The sequence below is a fragment of the Atractosteus spatula genome, chromosome 23, assembly GCF_055471065.1.
Source record: "Atractosteus spatula isolate fAtrSpa1 chromosome 23, fAtrSpa1.hap1, whole genome shotgun sequence".
Classification (NCBI taxonomy): Eukaryota; Metazoa; Chordata; class Actinopteri; order Semionotiformes; family Lepisosteidae; genus Atractosteus; species Atractosteus spatula.
The window spans coordinates 14,979,668-14,999,680 of record NC_142728.1 but is presented as its reverse complement, the minus strand read 5'-3'; the positions used below and the strand labels follow the sequence as shown (position 1 = coordinate 14,999,680).

Genomic DNA, 20,013 nt, shown 5'->3' with positions numbered 1-20,013 from the left:
ACCAGCGATTGCTCGCACGGTAAGCGTCAAACAACGTGAACCAGATGCCAGTGAATTGCACAGTTGAACAGTTTATTTAAATTCAGTGTACAGACATCTGTCCACAACACCAGTAAAGCACATTGAGACAACATATGATTGGTCTGTCCTCCCCAGAGCCTTAAAAGCAATTCATAAGTAGACAAAAAAAAATAATAAAGGTTACATTCATACGATCACACGTATGCTGTATGTGCACTGTAATCGCACTCAGTTACAGGGATCCTGGCAGTCGTGCCTTTTGAAATCACACGCGTTTGCTTCGCGGCCGGCGGCTGTTCTGTGGCACAGCAGGCGGCGGCTGCTGGAATAGGGGTGCTTCTTCAATGTAAGCCCCCAGTCTCCGAGATAGGGGAACCCCCCTCAGACAGAAGCACCTCCAGCACTGCGATTCCCGGCGGGCCGCCCCGCTGCTCACCGCCCGCGACACTCATCAAGAACAACGGCGCGGCCAGCAGGCTGCCTCCGACCGGCACCGGGGTCACGACCAGGTCTCGGTCTGAAAACGGCCCGACCTCTCCAGCTGACACAGCAGCCCCTCGGCGTCCGGAGCCGAGAGCCCCCCCTCCGCCTGGAACACGGCTTTCAGGGCTTCGGTCACAGCCGCCGGCATCTGCTTGGCATTGCTGAGGCCGGAGGAGACCGGGGACACACAGAGGAGAGACCGCCAGAGCTGGCGATGAGTGATTTAGGAGCTGTACAGGAAGGCGCTAGATCTCTGCCGAGGTATTAAAGGCATGCCATCGTTGTACTGAGATCTTTAATAATAATAATAATAAACCTATAATTTATACAGAGCACCTTTCCGAACCCCAGGATGCTATATGTAAGGATCAGCATTTTTAAAAATACAATAAAAAAAAAACCCAAACCATGCAGGACACACTGTAAGTGGAAGCAGACAAAGGCCCCCCAGCAACAAAGAGGAGTTTGAGGTTCAGATTTAGAAACAGCCCAAGAACCTGCCTCTCGAAGAGACGCAGGCAGGGCACCCCAACACCGGGGGCATTTACTGCTGGGTACAGCGTGCAAAGGACACAGCGTATGGAAGGGAGGGCGAGACAGAGCTCAGAGACACCAGAGGGAGCCAGATTATTCAGAGCCTTGCAGGTCAGTGTTCTGGGTGGCATTTTATTTGTTCGGTTTTTTTTTCCCCCACAAGTGTTTGTAGGCACCCCAAATCAAATCTTAGGGAATGTAATATATTTTCCTAATGTCATCTGACATTGCTGTAAACTGTATTCTGAACAATGCGGTCAAGCATAGTTAAAGTGAAAGTATATCTGGCAGTTTCAAAATATATTTCAGGATTTTTCCTGGCAGACTCACCCGGCGATGTAGACGTGGGCGGCCCGGTTGGCGATGAGGTCCCAGAGGAGCCGGGCCTGCTGGCGCACGCGGTGCTGCACGTACACCTTCTCCTCCTGCGGGCACAGCCGGAGGTGAGCCCTGCTGCCCTGCACGTCACCGCACTGAGGGCTGGCCCCTCCAGAGCTGCGTCACACCAGACTACATTGCAAGGCCCTGCTCTCTACGGCACTACGCTGCGTTATAGTGAACCTGACACTAATGCACTTTGCTGTTCTCTGCTTTTCAGCCTGTAACACACTGCACTGCTTACCTTGTTTTATTGCACTGTAATATACCGCACTATACTAAAGTACTGCTTACAGTATTGTTCTGCATTGTCCTCTGCACTCTGCCATTCTAGGACTTCATCATGAAAACATAAGAACAGTTACTAACTAGAGAAAGAGCTTCAGTATATCCTGCTCATTGGTTGGTCATTGGCTCACTGGACTGCACCACTCAGTACTGTACAGACTGATCGTGAGAGGCAAGTACAGTCTACCGCAAGACTGAAGCAACAAAGCAATCTGGAGAGTTTCAGTGGGGGGGGGGGGGGGCACCTTGGTAACACTGATCTAGTAGCCTGGTGTGGCCAGGTCAGCACTGGAATTTGAGATCACTGAGAAGCAGGTGGTGTTGGCGGACCAGTAGGTGGTGCTCTTGCCTCTGGGCCAGAATTTCTAAACCGGCGCCCCAGTATGGTCACTGCGGACACAGCGCTGTAGGAGGTGGTGCCACCCCTTTGGGTAAGAAGTTACACCAAGTCCTGGACAATCAGTTACTGAACTGTCAGAATAGTAGTGGCGTACACCACCGTCCTGGCTCAATTCTACTCGGGGCTTAAACAACCGGCCTACTCTAAAATCCCCTCTGAACTCAACCACTGAAGACGTTTCTCTCTTCTCCCCCTGACCTGCTGCACAGGTGGGGCTGCTCTGGTAGATGATCTGCTCCGTATGGGAAATGCCTGGGATCGCCGAGGAGGAAAAAAGCCGTATAAACGGCCTACCTGGTCCCGAGAGAAAGCCGTGAAGAGCGTCAGACGCCCGGCCTTCTGCATCTCCTCCCACTCGGAGCGGCAGTAGAAATCCCGGGACTCCGAGCGACAGCCAAAAAACAGAACGTTCCCTGAGGGGGGGGGGGGGGGAGAAAAACGAGGAGACGCAGTGGGAATTCCGACACGAATCCAGATCCGAAAGCTACAGGAAGAAGGGAGGAGAGCCGAAGGGGAGGCAGGACTGACCTGTCCTGTCCAGGGCCGTCCTCTCCTGCAGGGCGGCTCGGAAGGGGGCCACCCCGGTGCCGGGCCCTACCATTATCACAGGGGCGTCGGCATCACTGGGGAACCTCAGGCCTCCTTTCTTCACCCACAGGGGGACGCGCACCTCCCCTGCAAGATGGGACATTCCGCAGTCAGATAAGAGCGACACGGGGCCACAGGAAGGGAATGCTGGGAAATCCCAGAGTCCCACAGACAGACATCTGCGGCTGGACTGCGTTCTCCGTCAGAAACGCGACACCAGCCCAGGGGTCTCAAAGTCAGTTTGCGGAAGGCCTGTACGGTCTTTTACTTCTCGTTTCGTTCCAAACTCTCAACCGCTTCACCTCCTGAAGTCTCAAGTCTTTAGTCTTCTTCTAAAACTGTCAGGATTCTAGCACATCCCCAGTCCACGACACGCTGCTCGGCGGCCAACCAACAGGTCTGAACCGCGTCGCGTTGTAAGGCTTCACGCTTCACTTTACTCTGCGTGGGGTCCAAGGAGGCCAGCCAGGACGAACAGAGGCCCCTGCGCGGCTTGTGGAGCTTGGTCCTGTACCGCACCACAGCCACCAGCACCTGGATCCGGTTGGGGTGAGCCTGCGAGAGAACAGGAGAGCCAGGAGTGCCGGGAAGATCTTCCTCACCTCCTGTGTGCCCTGTCTTGTCCTTGATCCCTTGAGAGGTTTCAATAGCATCAACTCATCAACACCCACCAACCCTCTATCCTCTTGGCCAGGTTTGATATGACTCTGCATCAACATGCTGCTGCATTCAACCGGCGCTTCACCGACCTGAATGTCGCTTAATTACTTGACTGACATTTAATTAAATTTGACCACCACTTGAGCAGCGGAGCTGTGGCCCTCTGGCTCAGGATCTGCGCCTGTGGCTGGAGGGTTGCCAGTTCGTATCCCGCTACCGGCAGAGGAATCCTACTCCGTTGGGCCCCTGAGCAAGGCCCTTCACCCCAGCTGCTCCAGGGGCGCTGTATAAATGGCTGACCCTGCGCTCTGACCCCCAGCTTCTCTCCCTGTCTGTGTGTCTCATGGAGAGCAAGCTGGGGTCTGCGAAAAGAATTCCTAATGCAAGAAATTGTATAGGGCTGATAACGTGATCTCTCTCATCTCAAATGAGCACAGAAATGACTTTATAAAAAGCAGTGAGGTATTTTTTGAAACTGCAGGCGAATGGGATGGACAGTGCAGAGCCTTACCAGCAGGGAGGAGGCGATGGAGAAGGAGCGGGGCTTGATTTCGGGGAAAAGGTCCAGCAGGTAGTCCACAGTGAGAGCTGCTGTGGTGTGGGGGAAATCGGCCAAGACCTGCGGGGGACGAGAGAACAGCGCCCCCTTGAGGACCGGAGGACCGCGGCGGGCAGGGGCTCGGCCGGCTGCAGCGCCCTCGCTCACCTCGATGGCGGTGCGCCGGGGCCGGTGGCAGTAGGCGTGCAGCTCCTCCTGGCCCTGCGCCGTGCCGAACTCCACCAGCTTCTCCCTCTCCAGCTCGTTGGTGGCAAAGCCCGCCAGCAGCTCGAAAAAGGAGCGCCGTGGCACGCTGGCGATGTCCAGGAAGTTCTCCAGGAGGTCCCGGAGCGTGCAGGGCTGGGGCAGGCGAGTGGGCACAGTGGCTGAGGGCATAGGGCACATCTTTAAACACAAAACTGTCCCGAACTATTGACTGCTCCTCTCGTGTGCACCCTGAAGCCTGTAACGCCTATTCGCCTGTGGAAGACCAAGTAAGGAGGGTGAAGACTGTGACTACGCCCGGGAAAGGTTTCCAGTTCGTACCCAAGACAACTGTCTTTCTGCAACTGAAGTCTGTGATTTTTCACACCTGTGTGTTCAACCAGATAGAAATAAAACAGATCGCAGGATGCCAAATGGCATCTTCCTGTCCCGTTTAAGTTTATGTGTGAAAGATTTCTGAAAGTGTCCCTCTCTCCATATGTCCCTTTGATATGTTAAAGTCTCACCTACTTTTAATGTATAAAAAGGAAAGTGTAAGTTCAGTCAAGCGTGCATATGTTACTGAGTGCTAGGGGAAACCCTTGCTCTGTGATACGCTCCCCTTCAGCTGATTAAATTAAAGATCTCTGTTTGATAATCTCCTAACCTGAGTGAAGACTGAGATCTCTTCGACACACCTTAAGCACACAAACCCGCTGCCACACACTAGTGTCTGCTCATTTGGTTGTCAGTAGCTTACTGGACGGCACCACTCAGTACTGTACATACTGATCATGAGAGGCACGTACAGTCTACCGCAACTTTAAAGCAACAAAGCAATCTGGAGAGTGTCAGTGTGGGGACACACTTCGGCAGCACTGATCTTGTAGCTGGGTCTGGTCAGACCAAGGTCAGGAGCAGCACTGCTAATTAGGGACCAATGAGAACTAGGTGGCTGCCGTCTGTGGTGTTGGTGGACCAGTAGGTGGTGCTCTTGTCTCTGGGCCAGAATTTCTAAACCGGCGCCCCAGTATGGTCACTGCGGACACAGCGCTGTAGGAGGTGGTGCCACCCCTTTGGGTAAGAAGTTACACCAAGTCCTGGACAATCAGTTACTGAACTGTCAGAATAGTAGTGGCATATATCAATGTCCTGGCTAAATTATACTCGGGGCTTAAACAATCTGCCTACTCTAAAGTCCCCTCTGAACTCAGTGATAGAAGGAGTTTCAAAGTCCATTCCGAACCAGTCCATTGTTGAAGGCCTGACGCAGTGTTATTCCTGTGTTGTTTTCCCAGTGCTGCTGTCACAGATAATTGCCGGAGAAGAGGAATGCTAATGGAATGACTTTATAGCAGGTGTGTCACCTGGGAGCTGAAGCAGAGGTAAGAGGGAAAAGACGCCCAGCCCACCCAACAGGAAGCAGCCGTGAGCCAGCAGGAAGGAGGGAGGGAGTCCTTTACTGCACAGGTTCTCGAAACTCAAAGAACATCCGAAGGAACAGACCGGTTCTTGAGCGGACCCCGGGTCCCGACCACCCGTCCAGCCTGCAGGAGTCCTCGCTCAGGTAACCGCCAACGCGCCTTACCGCTGTCCGTGGGCGCCAGCACGAAGCGGCGCGCGGGATCCAGCCTCAGCAGCTGGCACAGCTCCGCCACGTCTTCGGGGGCGTTCCTGGGCCAGACCATCACCACGTCGCCCGCTGTGAACCTGGGCACAAGACACAGCCCTTTCAGGGACCACTGCAAAGCCAGGGATCGGATTCTCCCAGCAATGCATTAAACCTTCAAAGTGGGATGCATCTCAGGATACATATGGGATACAGGACACATGATGTTGATTCCAAAAAACGGGGACATTGCTGTAACTGGAAGTGGCTAGACCCGAGAGGGGACTGCGTGAAGGGTAGGGCGACGATTTAAGACACTGAGGCCCCCCACTCTGCACACGTACACATCTGTACTCACTCCATATTTGAGCCGGTGATGTCAAACTCTATGAGACGCACGTCCTGGAAGTGGGAGGCGTGGGTTACTCTCTCGTTGGAGATCATCCGTGCCTGGAACGGGTGGGACTGGGAGGGCGTGGTCTGGGGAGGGGTCTGCTGGTCACCTGGCCTGACCTCGGCGACATCATCCAGGAAGTGGACAAGGTACCGCGGAGGCAGCCTGCCGGGGGCCACAGGAGAGAACGGGTGAGCGAACCCGGAGCACAGCCCGGTGTTTGCAAGTTCGCCTCCTCCGATAACGACCAGTGACCAGGAAGGTCTCGGAGACTCACAGATGGTCGTCGCTGAGCACGCTTACTCCAGCAGGGAGAGGGCAGACAGCCTGGGCCCTGTCCCAGAATGCACTGAGCCAAGGGTCGATCACCGCATCTGGCCTAGGGAACACAGACACGGTCAAGAGAGGGTGTACGGGTGTGCCCCCACACCGCGTACCCCCAGCCCCATCCTGTCCTCACCCCAAGTCATGCTGGTCATCTGCCAGCCCCACAGGCAGCAGGGCACTGGCGCCAAGCTGGAGCAGCCTCTTGTACAGCTTCTTGGCCACGAAATTAAACCTGTAAAAGAGAATTTAAGACGGGATCTAAAAATCACTTGACTTGCCACATCTCTAGTTTCCTTTTTCTACTCCTTTCTTCCTGTTTTTATATTATTGTCGGATTAACACAGTCTGTTTAGGTGCCTTGATGACTGTTCACACTTGTTCACTATCGTATATGGCGCCACGCAATATTCGTGTTTCCTGAAAAACCCATAAACAAATTGAACATAAAACCGCCAGATGGGCAACAGCCCTTGCTGGAAATGTGCTTCTGCGTGCTCTCATGCAATTCTTTTGCGCGTCCTCACCTGGGATAGGAGGAGTCTCCGAGGCCCAGCACCGCGCAGTCCAGGCGGCAGAGCGACCCCACCGGCAGGGACTTCCGGAAGAGAAAGCGCCAGAAGTTCTACGGGGGGGAGAAAAAACGCAGGAGGTCGGGAACAGGGCTGGGAAAAAGAGGGGAAACGTATACGTACAGCCGGATTCACCTGTGTGCGATAGACGACACTAGACGATCAGAATGAAAGGGAGACAAAAAGAAGGTGGAATACAGAGGCAGGACTCGATAATCAGAGGGGCACGGCTTTCACCCAGTCGGTCAATGAGTAACAGCATTTGTTAAGCTGCTCTATATAAGAGACCGGGGTCCAGGGTGTGGGACATGTAAGATAAGATCACTTTATCGGCCATATACAATTTCTTGCATTAGGAATGTGTCTTTTCGCAGACCCCAGCTTGCTCTCCATGAGACACACAAACAGGGAGAGAAGCTGGGGGTCAGAGCGCAGGGTCAGCCATTTATACGGCGCCCCTGGAGCAGCTGGGGTGAAGGGCCTTGCTCAGGGGCCCGACAGAGTCGGATTCCTCTGCCGGCTGCGGGATTTGAACCTTCCAGCCACAGGCGCAGATCCTGAGCCACAGGGCCACCGCTCCGCCCCTATAGGATCCAGTATAAATATGCAAAACTAGAGAAATCAGGTTAAACCTGGGCTGAAAGAGAGGTCCTGTTCTGACAGGCTAAGAGAAAAGATTTTCAGCTCTCAACAGAGAAGACTACGAGGGCACCCTACTCAAATCCCCCGGAGGCACTGAAGAAAACCCACCCAGTGGAACTGTTCAGATCCAGCAGTGAATCATGAACCAGGAGTCACAGGCAGAGACTTCAGGGAAAGGCAGAACAGGAAGCGGGTCTTTACACAGAGGGGTGCGGGAGTCTGGTACAAGCTGCCCCCCCCCCACAAGGTTGAAGCCCATACTCTGGGAGTGGACAAACCCTGGAGCACCCACACCGCATTGGGGGGGTCGGGGGTGGCGTCCCGTACCTTCATGTTGTCTGGGGGATCCCCCTGGCCGGTGGTGGAGCACACGAAGACCACCAGAGGTTCATTGATCAGGTGGGCCTGCGAACGAGATGCCTGCCTGTGAGATCAGCACCTTAAACACCCTGGTGCGGCTCGTCTCGGGCACGCGCCCGTGAAATCCTGCTTGCGGAGGGCCAGAAGACAGCACCTGGAGTGATGTTATTTTTCCCCCCAACCATCCGTTTCCCAACTTCTTCGTCCAGTTCACGGAGCCTATCCCAGCGAGCAGCGGGCGCAGGGCAGGCTACACCCTGGACGGGACGCCAGTCCATCGCAGGGCAGACACAGGACCCACACACACTCTAAATAGGGGCCAATTCTCCCAGAAGCCTATTAGTCCACCAGTATGTCTCTGGACTGCGCGAGGAAACCCAGGTAAACGCAGGCAGAACACAAAAACTCCACACAGACAGCACCCTGGGGATCTGAACCCAGGGCCCCAGCGCTGTGAGGCAGCAGTGCTCACCACTGCTCCACCGTGCTGCCCTCATTGTATTTTTAACTGTTAAATTCTCATACTGCTTACTGAACACTTGCATAATGAAAAATAACTTTTTCTCCCCCTACCAGAGCTGTGCCACCCATCCCACACCCAGTGCTTTCAAAGCTTAGATAACAGAAGATCCGCGCACGGTCACACCCCTGTTCACTCACCACATTGTAGCTGTCCAATGCCTCCACCCTGACTTGGACCCGCCTCCTCTGAGCCTGTCGTCTAATCCGCTCTGCCGTGTCTTGGGCTGTGCCCGTCTGGCTGCCGTACAGGACCAATAGGCTCGGGGCCGGCGTGCTGGGGAGATACCACAAGGAGAGTCAGAGAGGGGGAGGCTGCGGCGATATGACAGCTCTGAAAACCCTCATCGATAGTCTTACAAACTAAATGGTGCATCATTCCTTATTCCGGCATGCAGTATTTGAGAGAAAGCACCATCTGACAGCGCTTAGGAAGGTCACTGCAACCCCAGGAGAACAATCTCGACCTACAATCATAAGGAAATCCCCACTTAAAACAATAAGATCTCGAGGTTTCCTAGACTTTAAGAACAGGGTACAAATCGACCAGCTCTTTTAAGTTTCTAGCACGTAGAATTGTTTTTTTGTCCCATTATTATTATTATTTTCTTGCTCAAGGGGTTGAAACACGTCCCGTGCGAAAGAGAACCGAAACCCGGGATTTCAGAGAAGCAAGTGCAGAAGCAAAAAGCTGCAGTTGAAGAGGGTTTTCCCGGCTCAATAACTTTTAAAGACCGACCGGACCCCTCTCTAATGTTCATATGGGGGGTATCGATAGCTGCAAACACTACAGACATTTTAATAATGACAAGGAAAGGGCACCCAACTCAGGGTCAGAAAGGACATCAGTGGCGCTCCGTCTCTTCATTCATAACTAAGCGCTACCTTACCACACCAGTGTGATTATCTGACCCGCAGAAAACAAGGAGAACAAAAACAGACCTCAAAGGTTTTCACAAAGCACTCTTCATCATTCTGAGTGAACCCCCCTAGTCAGTGAATCTACTACACAGTACTACAGCCGCAACAGAAACAGGCTTTAGGCACAGCACACAGGACGTGGGGATTACGTGTAAAGAGCAAATGTCATTTAAAGTCAAGTAACCAGACCAATGCAAAAAATGTTAGTTGCTAAAGCTCTACAATGTCCCATATTTTTGCGCGCTGCTAATTTCAAATATACAGTACCATAGAGTAAAACACAATATCATACCATTGGCATTAACTGGAAGAAAAAAAAACAAGTCATGACCATCGAAACCCCGTAATAATGTTATATTCTTATGATCTGTAGTGAAACCATAGAAACCTGTTTACCTGTCTTCCATAACCCTTCAGTCGGACACCACCTGGCTCACTGACCCCCACAGCGCAGGCGCAGTATTCAAAGACGCAATAAAGAGGAAATGCGCATGCTCAAACCTGGAGGACTCCGTCACCATCGACATACCATAAATTAGAGTTCCCACCGATTTACTTATGTAGATTCGACCACCATCATAAGTGGGGGGAAGTGAAAGGACATATAATGAAGGTAGTATAGTGTGATGAAAAAAGTTCCAAATCTTATGATACATTTCGGCAAAAATAAACTTATTTTTAGCAATCAACACGATTCATTTTTAAGATTTTTAAAACCTAAGGGGTCAAACAACAACAAAAAAAAAGGTTACACCACCTGTGTGTCAAGAAAAGAAGGCATTGCTCTCCTGTATCGATACAAAGCTAACAATGCCCTCACGGGGATTCAACAATTTTATTTCCCTACGTTTCTGCGCGGAAAAGTACCGTGCTGCAATTCAAACTCGTCCCAGACTACAACTACAAGTTCCAGAATGCACCGCTTCCCAGCAGGGATTCCCGACTCTGTTTCCTGCTTTGGCCGGTCGGCTTTGCGGGCTCGCTCGCTCGCTAACCAGGGCTTCGTCAGCTGATGAGAAGCCCCCGAGCTCGCAGCAGCAGCAGCAGGAGCAGGAGAGAAGGCAAACAGCCCACAATGACATTAGCTAAACCTTCTGGGCACGTCTGCGGCTGGTGAATGGTAATCTGTCGCTTGCCTTGCCTTGTCTGCCCGGCGGTGATAATGCTCCAGCCTGTCTCCTCGCAGTTGACATCTGGAGACGCACTCCGAGCTCTTCTTCAATGCTCTGATGTTGTTGTTGTTGTCGCACAACGTTGGCTAGCTCCGTCGACCCTTAATGGTAGTAAGCACGGCACGGTTTGACACGGCACGACGTGCGTCTGCGCTCGTCACCGGGACAGCCTTGGGCTACCGCAACGCCCGGGAGCTCGGATCGCCGCGTTTCTGCTAACCCTGTTTGCCGGGAAGGCGTGTTGGGAAGCACCGGTTCACTCGTTGTCTGTATTTCTGTTTTTTTTTTCTATATCGAAGGCTTCCCGAAGGATGGAGCAGTCCGAGGAATACGAGCCGCTTCTGGGGGCCGGGCGCGGGGGCGTGAACTCGCCGCCTCTGTCCGAGACGGACAGCACCCGGGAGGGCTACCTCGAGTAAGTACCAGCATCTGGGGAAGGGGGGGGGGTGCCTCCTTTATTACAGTTAAAAATGAAAATGCCCCCGCGCAAGGTTTGCTCAGCTTGCTCCTTGGGTGATAGTGCGGTATGGCGGTTTATACCCCGGGGAGTGAATTCTCGTCAACAGTGATGCGAGGGGATCGAAACCCTGACTTGTGAGTTCTGCTTTATGAGGCGAGCTGTAAAATACAGAAGTGAAGAGGTTATCATCGGCCATCGGCGCTGCTGGGTGCCGATAAACCGAAAACACAATGTCGATTTCCCCCCTTAGCCGGTGCGCGGATCTCTGAATTTGCAGGCTTCTGAAGGACGCTCCTCTGGCTTGGCGTCACCCCTGTCGATGGTAACTTAGAGCTCGAGTATGCAGCTTGAACTAAAACCTGACGGTATGTAGGTCAGTGGCAGCCCCCAACCCCGGAGGGAAATGCTGTAGTCATGTGATTCACATGTGATAGTTCACCTACACTGTCCCACAAAGACGCTTTGGCGCGGTGGTACCACTAGGGGTCGTGTATGAGGTCCTGCACCCAATATCTTTGTCGGAAAAACGTGGGGGGAAAAAGCCAAGCTTATTCAGGTCTTTTTTCAGATTTCTTTTTCCCTTTCTCCCCCATCCCTTAACTAGCAATCGATTGCTCGGGTCTTGTTTTAATTTCTTTAAAATAAACTATCCTTACTTGGCATCCAGACCAAATAGATGACTTGGGAAAACAAAAAAAAGCAGTATTACAGCATCTGGAATAGCTGCTGTACTGTGTGTATGTGCAATGTGTTACTCTCGTCAATCATCAGTAACTTCCCCGACTCATTTAACTGCATAAAGAGGCATTCAGAACCTTTCCCTGCGTTTCCTTTAAAGTTCAGGAAAACAGTTGATTGTCCTTTGTCTGCTGCTGTGCGCTGTAGCGTTCTCCTTGCCTGCTAACGGCCGCTAATGTAGAGGGGCTTGTGTAGCCGGTGAGACAGGATGCCGTCTCAGACACGCGTGAACCACGCTCGTCACCTCTTGCGCTGCAGTAGCGAAGGCGCCGTCAGGATATACAGTGCAGTTAAAACGGTAGAATCTAGATCGACAAGCGTATTGTTAAAACTCTACATAACCCGTCAATTTCGAATGTTGTCCCACATTCCAGAAAAGGCAGCGCTGCTCTGGAACCGGTCCGGAGCAGAGCGACCGGGTCTTTGGTTTGAAAGAATGACCTACACTGACCCCGGTGTCCTGGCCAAATTTCCCCCCTGGCCTTTACCAGTCATGGCCTCCTAATAATCCCCACCTCTGAACTGGCTTCATCACTCTGCTCTCCTCCCCCCTGAGAGCTGGTGTGTGGGGAGCGGACTGGCGCATCATCCAGGTGGGGGTCTGCCCATTGGTGGCGGTAGTGGGATCCCCCATTACCTGTAAAGCGCTTTGAGTGGCGAGTCCAGAAAAGCGCTAAGTGTAAGCAATTATTATTAGTTATAATATTTTATTAATGGCCCCCCCTCCCCACCGCCAGGCCCTGTAAACTGATCCAACCCCCCCTTCTGTGCAGAAAACCTGCGTGTTCGAATCCTGCTGTGCCCTCCTGAGCTGACGCTGTGTTTAATCGCTGGCCCTTTTCCAGTCAGGTCCAGAATGGGAACCTGTTCCTGGCCACCTTCGCCGCCGTGCTCGGGCCCCTCAGTTTCGGGTTCGTGCTGGGCTACAGCTCCCCCGCCATCCCCAGCCTCAAGAGGGCCGGGGACCCCCGCCTGCAGCTGGACGACGAGGAGGCATCCTGGTTCGGGGTAGGGCTTACTCGCTCTGGGTGCGCTCGATTTAAGGGGCAGGGGATCGAAAATTGATCTGTAATAAGGCTGATCAGTGCGTCTCCCTTGCACAGGATTCTCGACAGAGAAGTGTTTGCAAAGCGTCTCGAGCTTTGGAAAGGCGCTTTATAAGTAAAAAATTATTATTATTATTATTATTATTATTATTATTATTGAGTCTTACCTTCCGAAAGCAGACGCGTCCCCAGGCGCTGAGCTGTGTTTGCCGAAGGCAGTGCTGGGAAAACACCGGCTCTTCCTGGGATTCCTGGGCGGGTGGCGGATTTGGAAGTGGGGTGCGTCGGGCAGAGTTTTTTCGGGGTTCTGGGTAACACTGGAGTACAGAGTGACGGATGCCTCGTTTTCTTTAACCCTGAAACACAAACTGCCAGTAGACGGCGTCGGCCTCTGAATCTGGCTTTCAGAGAGGAGGGGAAGATTTCAGGTGTGCCGTTACTCTGGTCTGCAGATTCCAGGCGGACGCTGGGCAGTGTCCTGTCCCTCTAGACAGCCAGATGTGAACAGTGACCTCCAACACTGGAACATTTCTGACTGGTGTTTTGTTTTTTTTACACCAAGACAAAAATTCAGGCCGGAAAGGCTTAACAACTCCTGCCGCCTGGCCCGATGCCAGAGGGGCTGGGCTGGGGCCGGGGCAAGACCTCTGACCTCTGACCTCTGACCTCCACGCCTGTCCGTGTCTCCCTGTTTGCGTCCCCAGTCTGTGGTCACTCTAGGGGCGGCGGTGGGGGGGGTGCTGGGCGGCTGGGTGGTGGAGAGGATCGGGAGGAAGCTGAGCCTCATGGTCTGCGCCGTCCCCTTCATCCTCGGCTTCAACATCATCATCTCCGCGCAGAACATCTGGATGCTGTACCTCGGACGGGTCCTGACCGGACTGGCCAGCGGGGTGACGTCCTTAGCAGTGCCTGTATGTAAAGCAATGGTAGTAAATGCAATGACGCAGAACATATTAGCAGTCTTAATGGGGCCAATGACTTATGTCTTGTCAGATATGAAAAACCACTTTGTTCTCCTATGTAAATTCCTTATTAATGCATCATCAGGGTTCAGTTGTTCGTTTGTAGTGCCTCTGGAGAGACTAACGTTACAGTAATAAAAAAAAACATTACAGTAATAAAAGGGGTCTGTTTAATAGTTTTGCCGGAAGGGAGGGGGGGTGTCAGCTCAATGGGAAGTTTCGAAACCTTTAACGACGCTTGAATTCTGAGTGCTGCCGCTACGTCTGCTTCACTGATCGTGCGCTCTCTCTGCCTGACCCCCAGCTGTACATCGCGGAGACGGCTCACGCCCGGGTGCGGGGCATGCTGGGATCCTGCGTCCAGCTCATGGTGGTGACGGGCATCATGGGAGCGTACATCGCAGGTAAACCGTTCGGATCGTCCGTTTTCTTCCCCCCCCCGTGGCGAGCTTCCTGTCCTCCCTTCTGCTCTCTGTGCCTTGCGACTGGGGTACGAACCATGTTCTCACAAGACTCCGAGTCTCAGACGCCTTGTTCACACCCACGCCATCCCAGAGTTTGGTTTTAACCTCAGGGGTGAACGGAGAGACGGGATCACATGGGTGCTCTGCGCTGTTGGTGGGGTTTACCTGGCTGTAGTTGCCCCCTCTGGTCCTGATCCGATCCACGAGGCGGGCAGCGGCGCGGACACGAGCGACCCGGTTGCGTCTCTCTCCGCCCAGGTCTGGTGCTGGAGTGGCGCTGGCTGGCGGTGGCGTGCTCGGTGCCCCCGGCGCTGATGCTGGTGCTCATGTGCTTCATGCCCGAGACGCCGCGCTTCCTGCTGGCCCGGGGGAGGGAGTACGAGGCGCTGGCGGCCCTGCGCTTCCTGAGGGGGCCGGCCGTGCCGCACGAGTGGGAGTGTGTGCAGATCGAGGCCGCGGCGCGGGAGCAGGTGAGTCGGGGAGGGGGGGGGCACCTTGCCAAGTCTGTAAAGATGAAGTTATGATATATTATCATTATTATTAATCCCTCACACTTACAGTATATGGCAGTTTTCTGGACACTCCACTCAAAGCCCTTTACAGGTGATGGGGAATCCCACTGCCACCACCAGTGTGCAGCCCCACCTGGATGCTGCGCCAGTCCGCTCCCCACACACACCAGCTCTCAGTGGGGAGGAGAGCAGAGTGATGGAGCCAGTTCAGAGAGGGGGGTTATTAGGAGGCCATGATGGGTAAAGGCCAGGGGGAAATTTGGCCAGGACACTCCTACTCTTTTTGAGAAACACCCTGGGATTTCTAATAACCACAGGGAGTTAAAACCTCAGTTTTACGTCTCATCCGAAGGGACAAGTATAGTGTCCCTGTCACTGGACTGGGGTATTAGGACCCACGCAGACTGCAGGGTGAGCGCCCCCTGCTGGCCCCTCTTGCACCTGTTCAGCCTGTCCCAGCGCAGCGGAGAGCGGCGCCTCCACAGCTGCCACGCCGAGTTGCGCCACGCGGGTTTGCATGCCGTCTGCCTGGGCCCCATTCGCTGTTTAACGCGTTTCCCACCCACCCCCCCACTCGGGTGTCGCAGGGCGGCAGCCTCAAGCTGGGAGACCTGAGGAGCCCCGCCATCTACAAGCCCCTGCTCATCGGGGTCCTGCTGATGCTGTTCCAGCAGCTCACGGGGATCAACGCCATCATGTTCTACGCCGAGACCATTTTCGAAGAAGCAAACTTCAAGGTAGCTGCTCTGCTGTCCGCTGTTCAAGGTAGCTGCTCTGCTGCTCTGCTGTCCGGATGGTTACAGAGTGCTGACCGGCGTTTTTTTTTGTTCCCAAGGCCAGCAGCGTCGCCACGGTGATCGTGGCTGCCGTCCAGGTGGTCTTCACGGCCCTGGCGGCGCTCGTCATGGACCGGGCCGGGAGGAAAGTCCTGCTCGTCCTCTCGGGTGAGTCTCTCCGGGGCCGACACGGGCCCGTCCGTCCCATGACTTTTAACGCAGACTGTGACATTGACCCTGCAAAGCACCAGCAGTTAAATAATTGATCATAATTATACCCTTACACTCACACCGCGCTTTTCTAGATACTCCACTCAAAGCACTTTACAGGTAATGGGCAATCCCACTGCCACCACCAATGTGTAACCCCCCCCCACTCCCCACCTGGATGGTGCGATGCAGCCAGAGTGCACCAGTCCGCTCCCCACACACCAGCTCTCAGTGGGGAGGAGAGCAGAGTGATGGAGCCAGTTCAGAGATGGGGGTTATTAGGAGGCCATGACTGGTAAAGACCAGGGGGAAATCTGGCCAGGACACTGGGGTTACACTGTTAAGCACACTGTGTGATTGGTATTGTAATGGGCTTGCAGGGGAAGATCCAATTAACAAATTGTCTTTAGTATTAAGCAGAGTTCCAAGTCTTCCCTGTAGAGGGCGCTAGTCCATTGTCAGTAATGCCGATATTCCTGTATACACGTGGGCTGACTGGAGCATTTGGGGTGCAGTACCTGGCTCATTTGGGGTACAACGTCCACAGCAATGTCTGCGCTGGAGACTTGAACCCCTGGTACCCCTGCATTGCCCAGGACTGACCGCCCCACCTCCCGGGCTGGTGATGGTAATGCTGGCTGTCCTTCTCCCCCACTGTGTTGCCTCAGGGTTGGCCATGGCGGTCAGCACGGCCGTGTTTGGGGCGTACTTCAAGATCGCCAGCGCCGCGCCCACCAACGGCTCCTCTCTGAGCGGGGTCCCCCTCCTGGCCGCCCAGAGCTCCGCGCTGCCCCCCTCTGAGGGCAGCCTGGCCTGGCTGGCCCTGGCCAGCATGGGGCTCTTCATCGCAGGTACAGCCTCAGGAAGACCCGGCCTCCGCAGACGCGGTTCTTTTTTCTCAAGATTCGCGTTCGCCGAGAAAATCTGGGAGCGGGACTGTGCCCACGCTGCTCCCCCATGGTCGCCTTGAGCCCCACAGTGCATTATGGGATGCCTCACACTCTATTCCTCCGTCCTTATTTTTCACGTGGCGGCCTGAAACGCAGTAGCCGACCCACGCCGGAGTCTTCCCAGCTTTGCGGGCAGATTTGGACGCCTACCGTGTAGCGTCAGGAGGCGTGCATCCAAACGCCACGGTCCCCACGACATGTTCAGAACCCAACCTTGCCAGCCGGATGGCTGGAGTAGTTCCTGCTTGGGGCGCTGGTGACCCCGTTCGTTGGGACGCCCCCCCCCCTTCTTCATCCACCCGTTTTCTAACCACTTATTCCAATTCAGGGTCGCGGGGCAGCCGGAGTCTATCCCAGCAAGCACCGGGCGCGAGGCAGGGCACACCCTGGCTGGGACGCCAATCTATCGCAGGGCACACACAGACACTCACACCGGGGCCAGTTGTCCCAGAAGGCAATTAATCCACCAGCGTGTCTCTGGCCTGTGGGAGGAAACCTACATGAACTGGAAAGAACGTGCAAACTCCACACAGACAGCACACTAGAATAGCTGAATAGAACCCAGGGCCATGAGCCGCTGTACTGCCCCACCTCTCCTTCACGTTCCGCGTTTCTCCCTCGTGCCCCAGGTTTCGCCCTGGGCTGGGGCCCCATTCCCTGGCTGGTGATGTCGGAGATCTTCCCGGCGAAAGCGCGGGGGCTCGCCAGCGGGGCCTGCGTGCTGACCAACTGGGCCTCGGCCTTCCTGGTGACCAAGGAGTTCCACGACCTCATGGTGAGCGGAGGGAACGGGAGACGGGTCTGGGGGCCCAGCGACACCCGTGGTTTGGGTGTTGTGGGACAAGGGGCTTTCGTGGGGCCAAGACGTTGGGAATCTGGGAGCAAGCCGAGTTGGTACACGTACAGGTACGGTCCAGACCAGAACCACAGCGGCTCACTGGGCCAGATCTTCTCCTGGGTTCTGTAGCCTTAAGATGAAGAGAACACATGGCTCACTCAAGGGACAGCAGCAGTTGCCTGCATTGGGGTCTGTCAGGTACGGGTCCAGAGGCTCGCCTGCTTGGCTGCTAGTTCTACATGCGGCCCAGACCCATCTGTCTGACCCAGTAGGATGGCCCGGCTGTCATACAGGTGATGGGGTTAGGCACTGACCTTGCGGGTCCCCCAGTTTCCCCAGAGGGTAGAGTTCTGGGGGTCAGCGTCCCTCACCCTCCCCAGCCAGGACGTGGACCCCCAGAGTCGCAGTTCCTACCTCTGCTCATCCCACCGGCGTTCCAACTCTCCCTGTTGTCTTTTTTTTTCCTCGCGCTCAGGATCTGCTGACCAGCGCGGGGACGTTCTGGCTCTTCTCCGGGATGTGCGTCCTCAACGTCCTCTTCACCGTCGCCCTCGTCCCCGAGACCAAGGGCAAGTCCCTGGAGCAGATCGAAGCTCAGTTCCGGGGAGCCCACTGACACCGGCACGCTAAACCCCGTCTCCTGTCCTGGGAGCAGCAATGATAACAACAACAACATACAGTACTGCTTTCGCAACTCACCCTCAATAGCATCCAGCTCCTTTTGCTAGAATAGCAAACTGAAGGAATAACTAACCAGGTACTGTACCAGTTCTAGAAGTGCAGTTAACATTAATTTCTTTACTGACGCACAGATTCTGAGGTACTGGGTGCAGAGGGGTGAGGATACGGACTGCTACCCCTCTTGACTCTGGTGAAGCCGATCTCCTCAGTGTAAAGTCTGACCGTGTCCCGCAAGGGGACGAGACTGGAATATGTACAGGCAGGGTGAAGTGATAACAGCTCTGTTAACGTCTGTATTCTCGATTGGCTCCCGGCCCTGCAGGGCAGTGGGATAAATGCTTGCAGGGCAGAGAGAGAAATTGCCAGAATAATATCGAGCCGAGCATGCAGACACACTACCGGCCCCCCAAAACCGCCATTTCCTAAGTGGGATAAATGGTTCATGCGCTGGGTCAGCGATTGTTCCTTCTGACTTTACTGATCGGTCCATTTCTCTGAGCTGACAGCTCATCGGGATGGATGGGTGCCCTCGTGTTCATGCGCCGCCACACAGGTAATGAGATGCTGATAGAGGCTGGATCTCACTAGACAGGGAGACCGCTGTGGGCAAGGGGGGGGGGAGGGGGTTTAAAATGACCAAGAATAACACGACTGCATTACAACCTGACAAAGCAGTTCAACCTGACAAAGTGCTCGGTTCGGTTTCTGGGATGACAACGGGGGAGGTGGGCACTGCCCGTGGCCTGACTGAGCAACCAGGCACCCATTCTCAGAGGACTGATGTGTTTACCTGCTGTACAGCTGACAGCCCCCTAATACTCTAATACTGCTGTAAGGAGCACTGCATTACCTCTGAAAGACAAAATCTAAAACACAACCTGTGCCAGGAGGCACTTTACACAAAGGGTGGTGGGAATATGGAACAGCACAACCAGGAGCCAGTGAAGTGGCTCATTTCCGAGAGCCCTGGCTCAATTAGCTCCTAACGACCCAACGGGCTCGACTGCCCAGTTGGCCTCCTCTCCTTTGTAACCTTTCTTCTGTTCTTGAGACTAGATGTTTTAATTGAGACGAGATGAATTGTCGCAGAGGGGACTTGATCCGAACACTCAAGTAGTTGTAACGGCAGCACCGCAAAAGGAAAGCTGAAGGCGAGCTGAAATCCAGCTACAGCGAGTAGACGAGCCTGTCGTCAGAGCAGATTTGCAGTTGAAGAGGTGAATCACCATAAGTGATTGCCAGTCCCCGGACGACGCCTTCTCCTTGTTCATGCAAAGTTGAAGGCCTTTCTTGTTTAAAATAGTGGAAAGGGTTCTCCTTTCATCACACACACACACACACACACACACACACACGTGCTGCTCCTACCCGCTCGCCCATGGACCCAAGCTGCTGTTGAGGCCGGTGTCGGTTTCCACTTGTGAAAAGGTGTTGGAGCCAAGTCACTGACCACTTCCACCAAGTGAAAAAGGACGCATTTTCTAAAAAGACCTACCAGTGCGTGCACAGAGCTGGCGAAGAACTTTATCGTCTAATTGATCGTTACTGTACCGCTCAGACTGCAGCTCGCAGCGCGTCTGTGCATTGAAAACACTGACCTACTGTATGTCCACCACTGCAGAGCTGCGTTGTTTCGTGTCCGGCGGCATCCATGTTTCTAATTCTGTAGCCGTGTAGAGGAACTGGAATCTACACCAATGAGTCCGGGGCACTGGTGGAGCTGGGGAGAGAAAACCCGTAATTAAAACATGTTTGAAGTAATCACGACT

The 20,013-nt window shown here is 54.1% G+C and overlaps 2 protein-coding genes across 5 annotated transcripts; one reads left to right on the top strand and one right to left on the bottom strand.

The window, feature by feature from the left end:
• Positions 1 to 51: 51 nt before the first annotated feature.
• On the bottom strand, positions 52 to 9,909 carry ndor1 (NADPH dependent diflavin oxidoreductase 1). Of its 4 annotated transcripts, XM_088904579.1 has the most exons (15): positions 9,832 to 9,909; positions 8,656 to 8,791; positions 7,963 to 8,040; positions 6,949 to 7,046; positions 6,558 to 6,656; positions 6,375 to 6,476; positions 6,062 to 6,262; positions 5,683 to 5,804; positions 4,059 to 4,276; positions 3,864 to 3,971; positions 3,133 to 3,247; positions 2,633 to 2,779; positions 2,399 to 2,517; positions 1,369 to 1,463; positions 52 to 665 (listed from the first exon to the last, which is right to left on the bottom strand). In XM_088904579.1, exons 1-15 carry the CDS (start codon positions 9,840 to 9,842, stop codon positions 521 to 523), a joined length of 1,794 nt encoding a protein of 597 aa, XP_088760705.1. In that variant the 5' UTR covers positions 9,843 to 9,909; the 3' UTR covers positions 52 to 520. The 4 variants fall into 4 exon arrangements, with proteins under 4 accessions (XP_088760705.1, XP_088760704.1, XP_088760707.1 ...); XM_088904578.1 differs by lacking the exon at positions 1,369 to 1,463; XM_088904581.1 differs by lacking the exon at positions 7,963 to 8,040 and having other exon boundaries at positions 9,832 to 9,898.
• A 447-nt stretch (positions 9,910 to 10,356) lies between these two features.
• On the top strand, positions 10,357 to 20,008 carry slc2a8 (solute carrier family 2 member 8). Its single transcript, XM_088940800.1, has 11 exons — positions 10,357 to 10,555; positions 10,907 to 11,022; positions 12,651 to 12,813; positions 13,556 to 13,762; positions 14,118 to 14,217; positions 14,536 to 14,747; positions 15,377 to 15,526; positions 15,625 to 15,733; positions 16,444 to 16,626; positions 17,355 to 17,500; positions 18,039 to 20,008. Exons 1-11 carry the CDS (start codon positions 10,553 to 10,555, stop codon positions 18,177 to 18,179), a joined length of 1,530 nt encoding a protein of 509 aa, XP_088796926.1. The 5' UTR covers positions 10,357 to 10,552; the 3' UTR covers positions 18,180 to 20,008.
• The last annotated feature ends 5 nt before the right edge of the window (positions 20,009 to 20,013 follow it).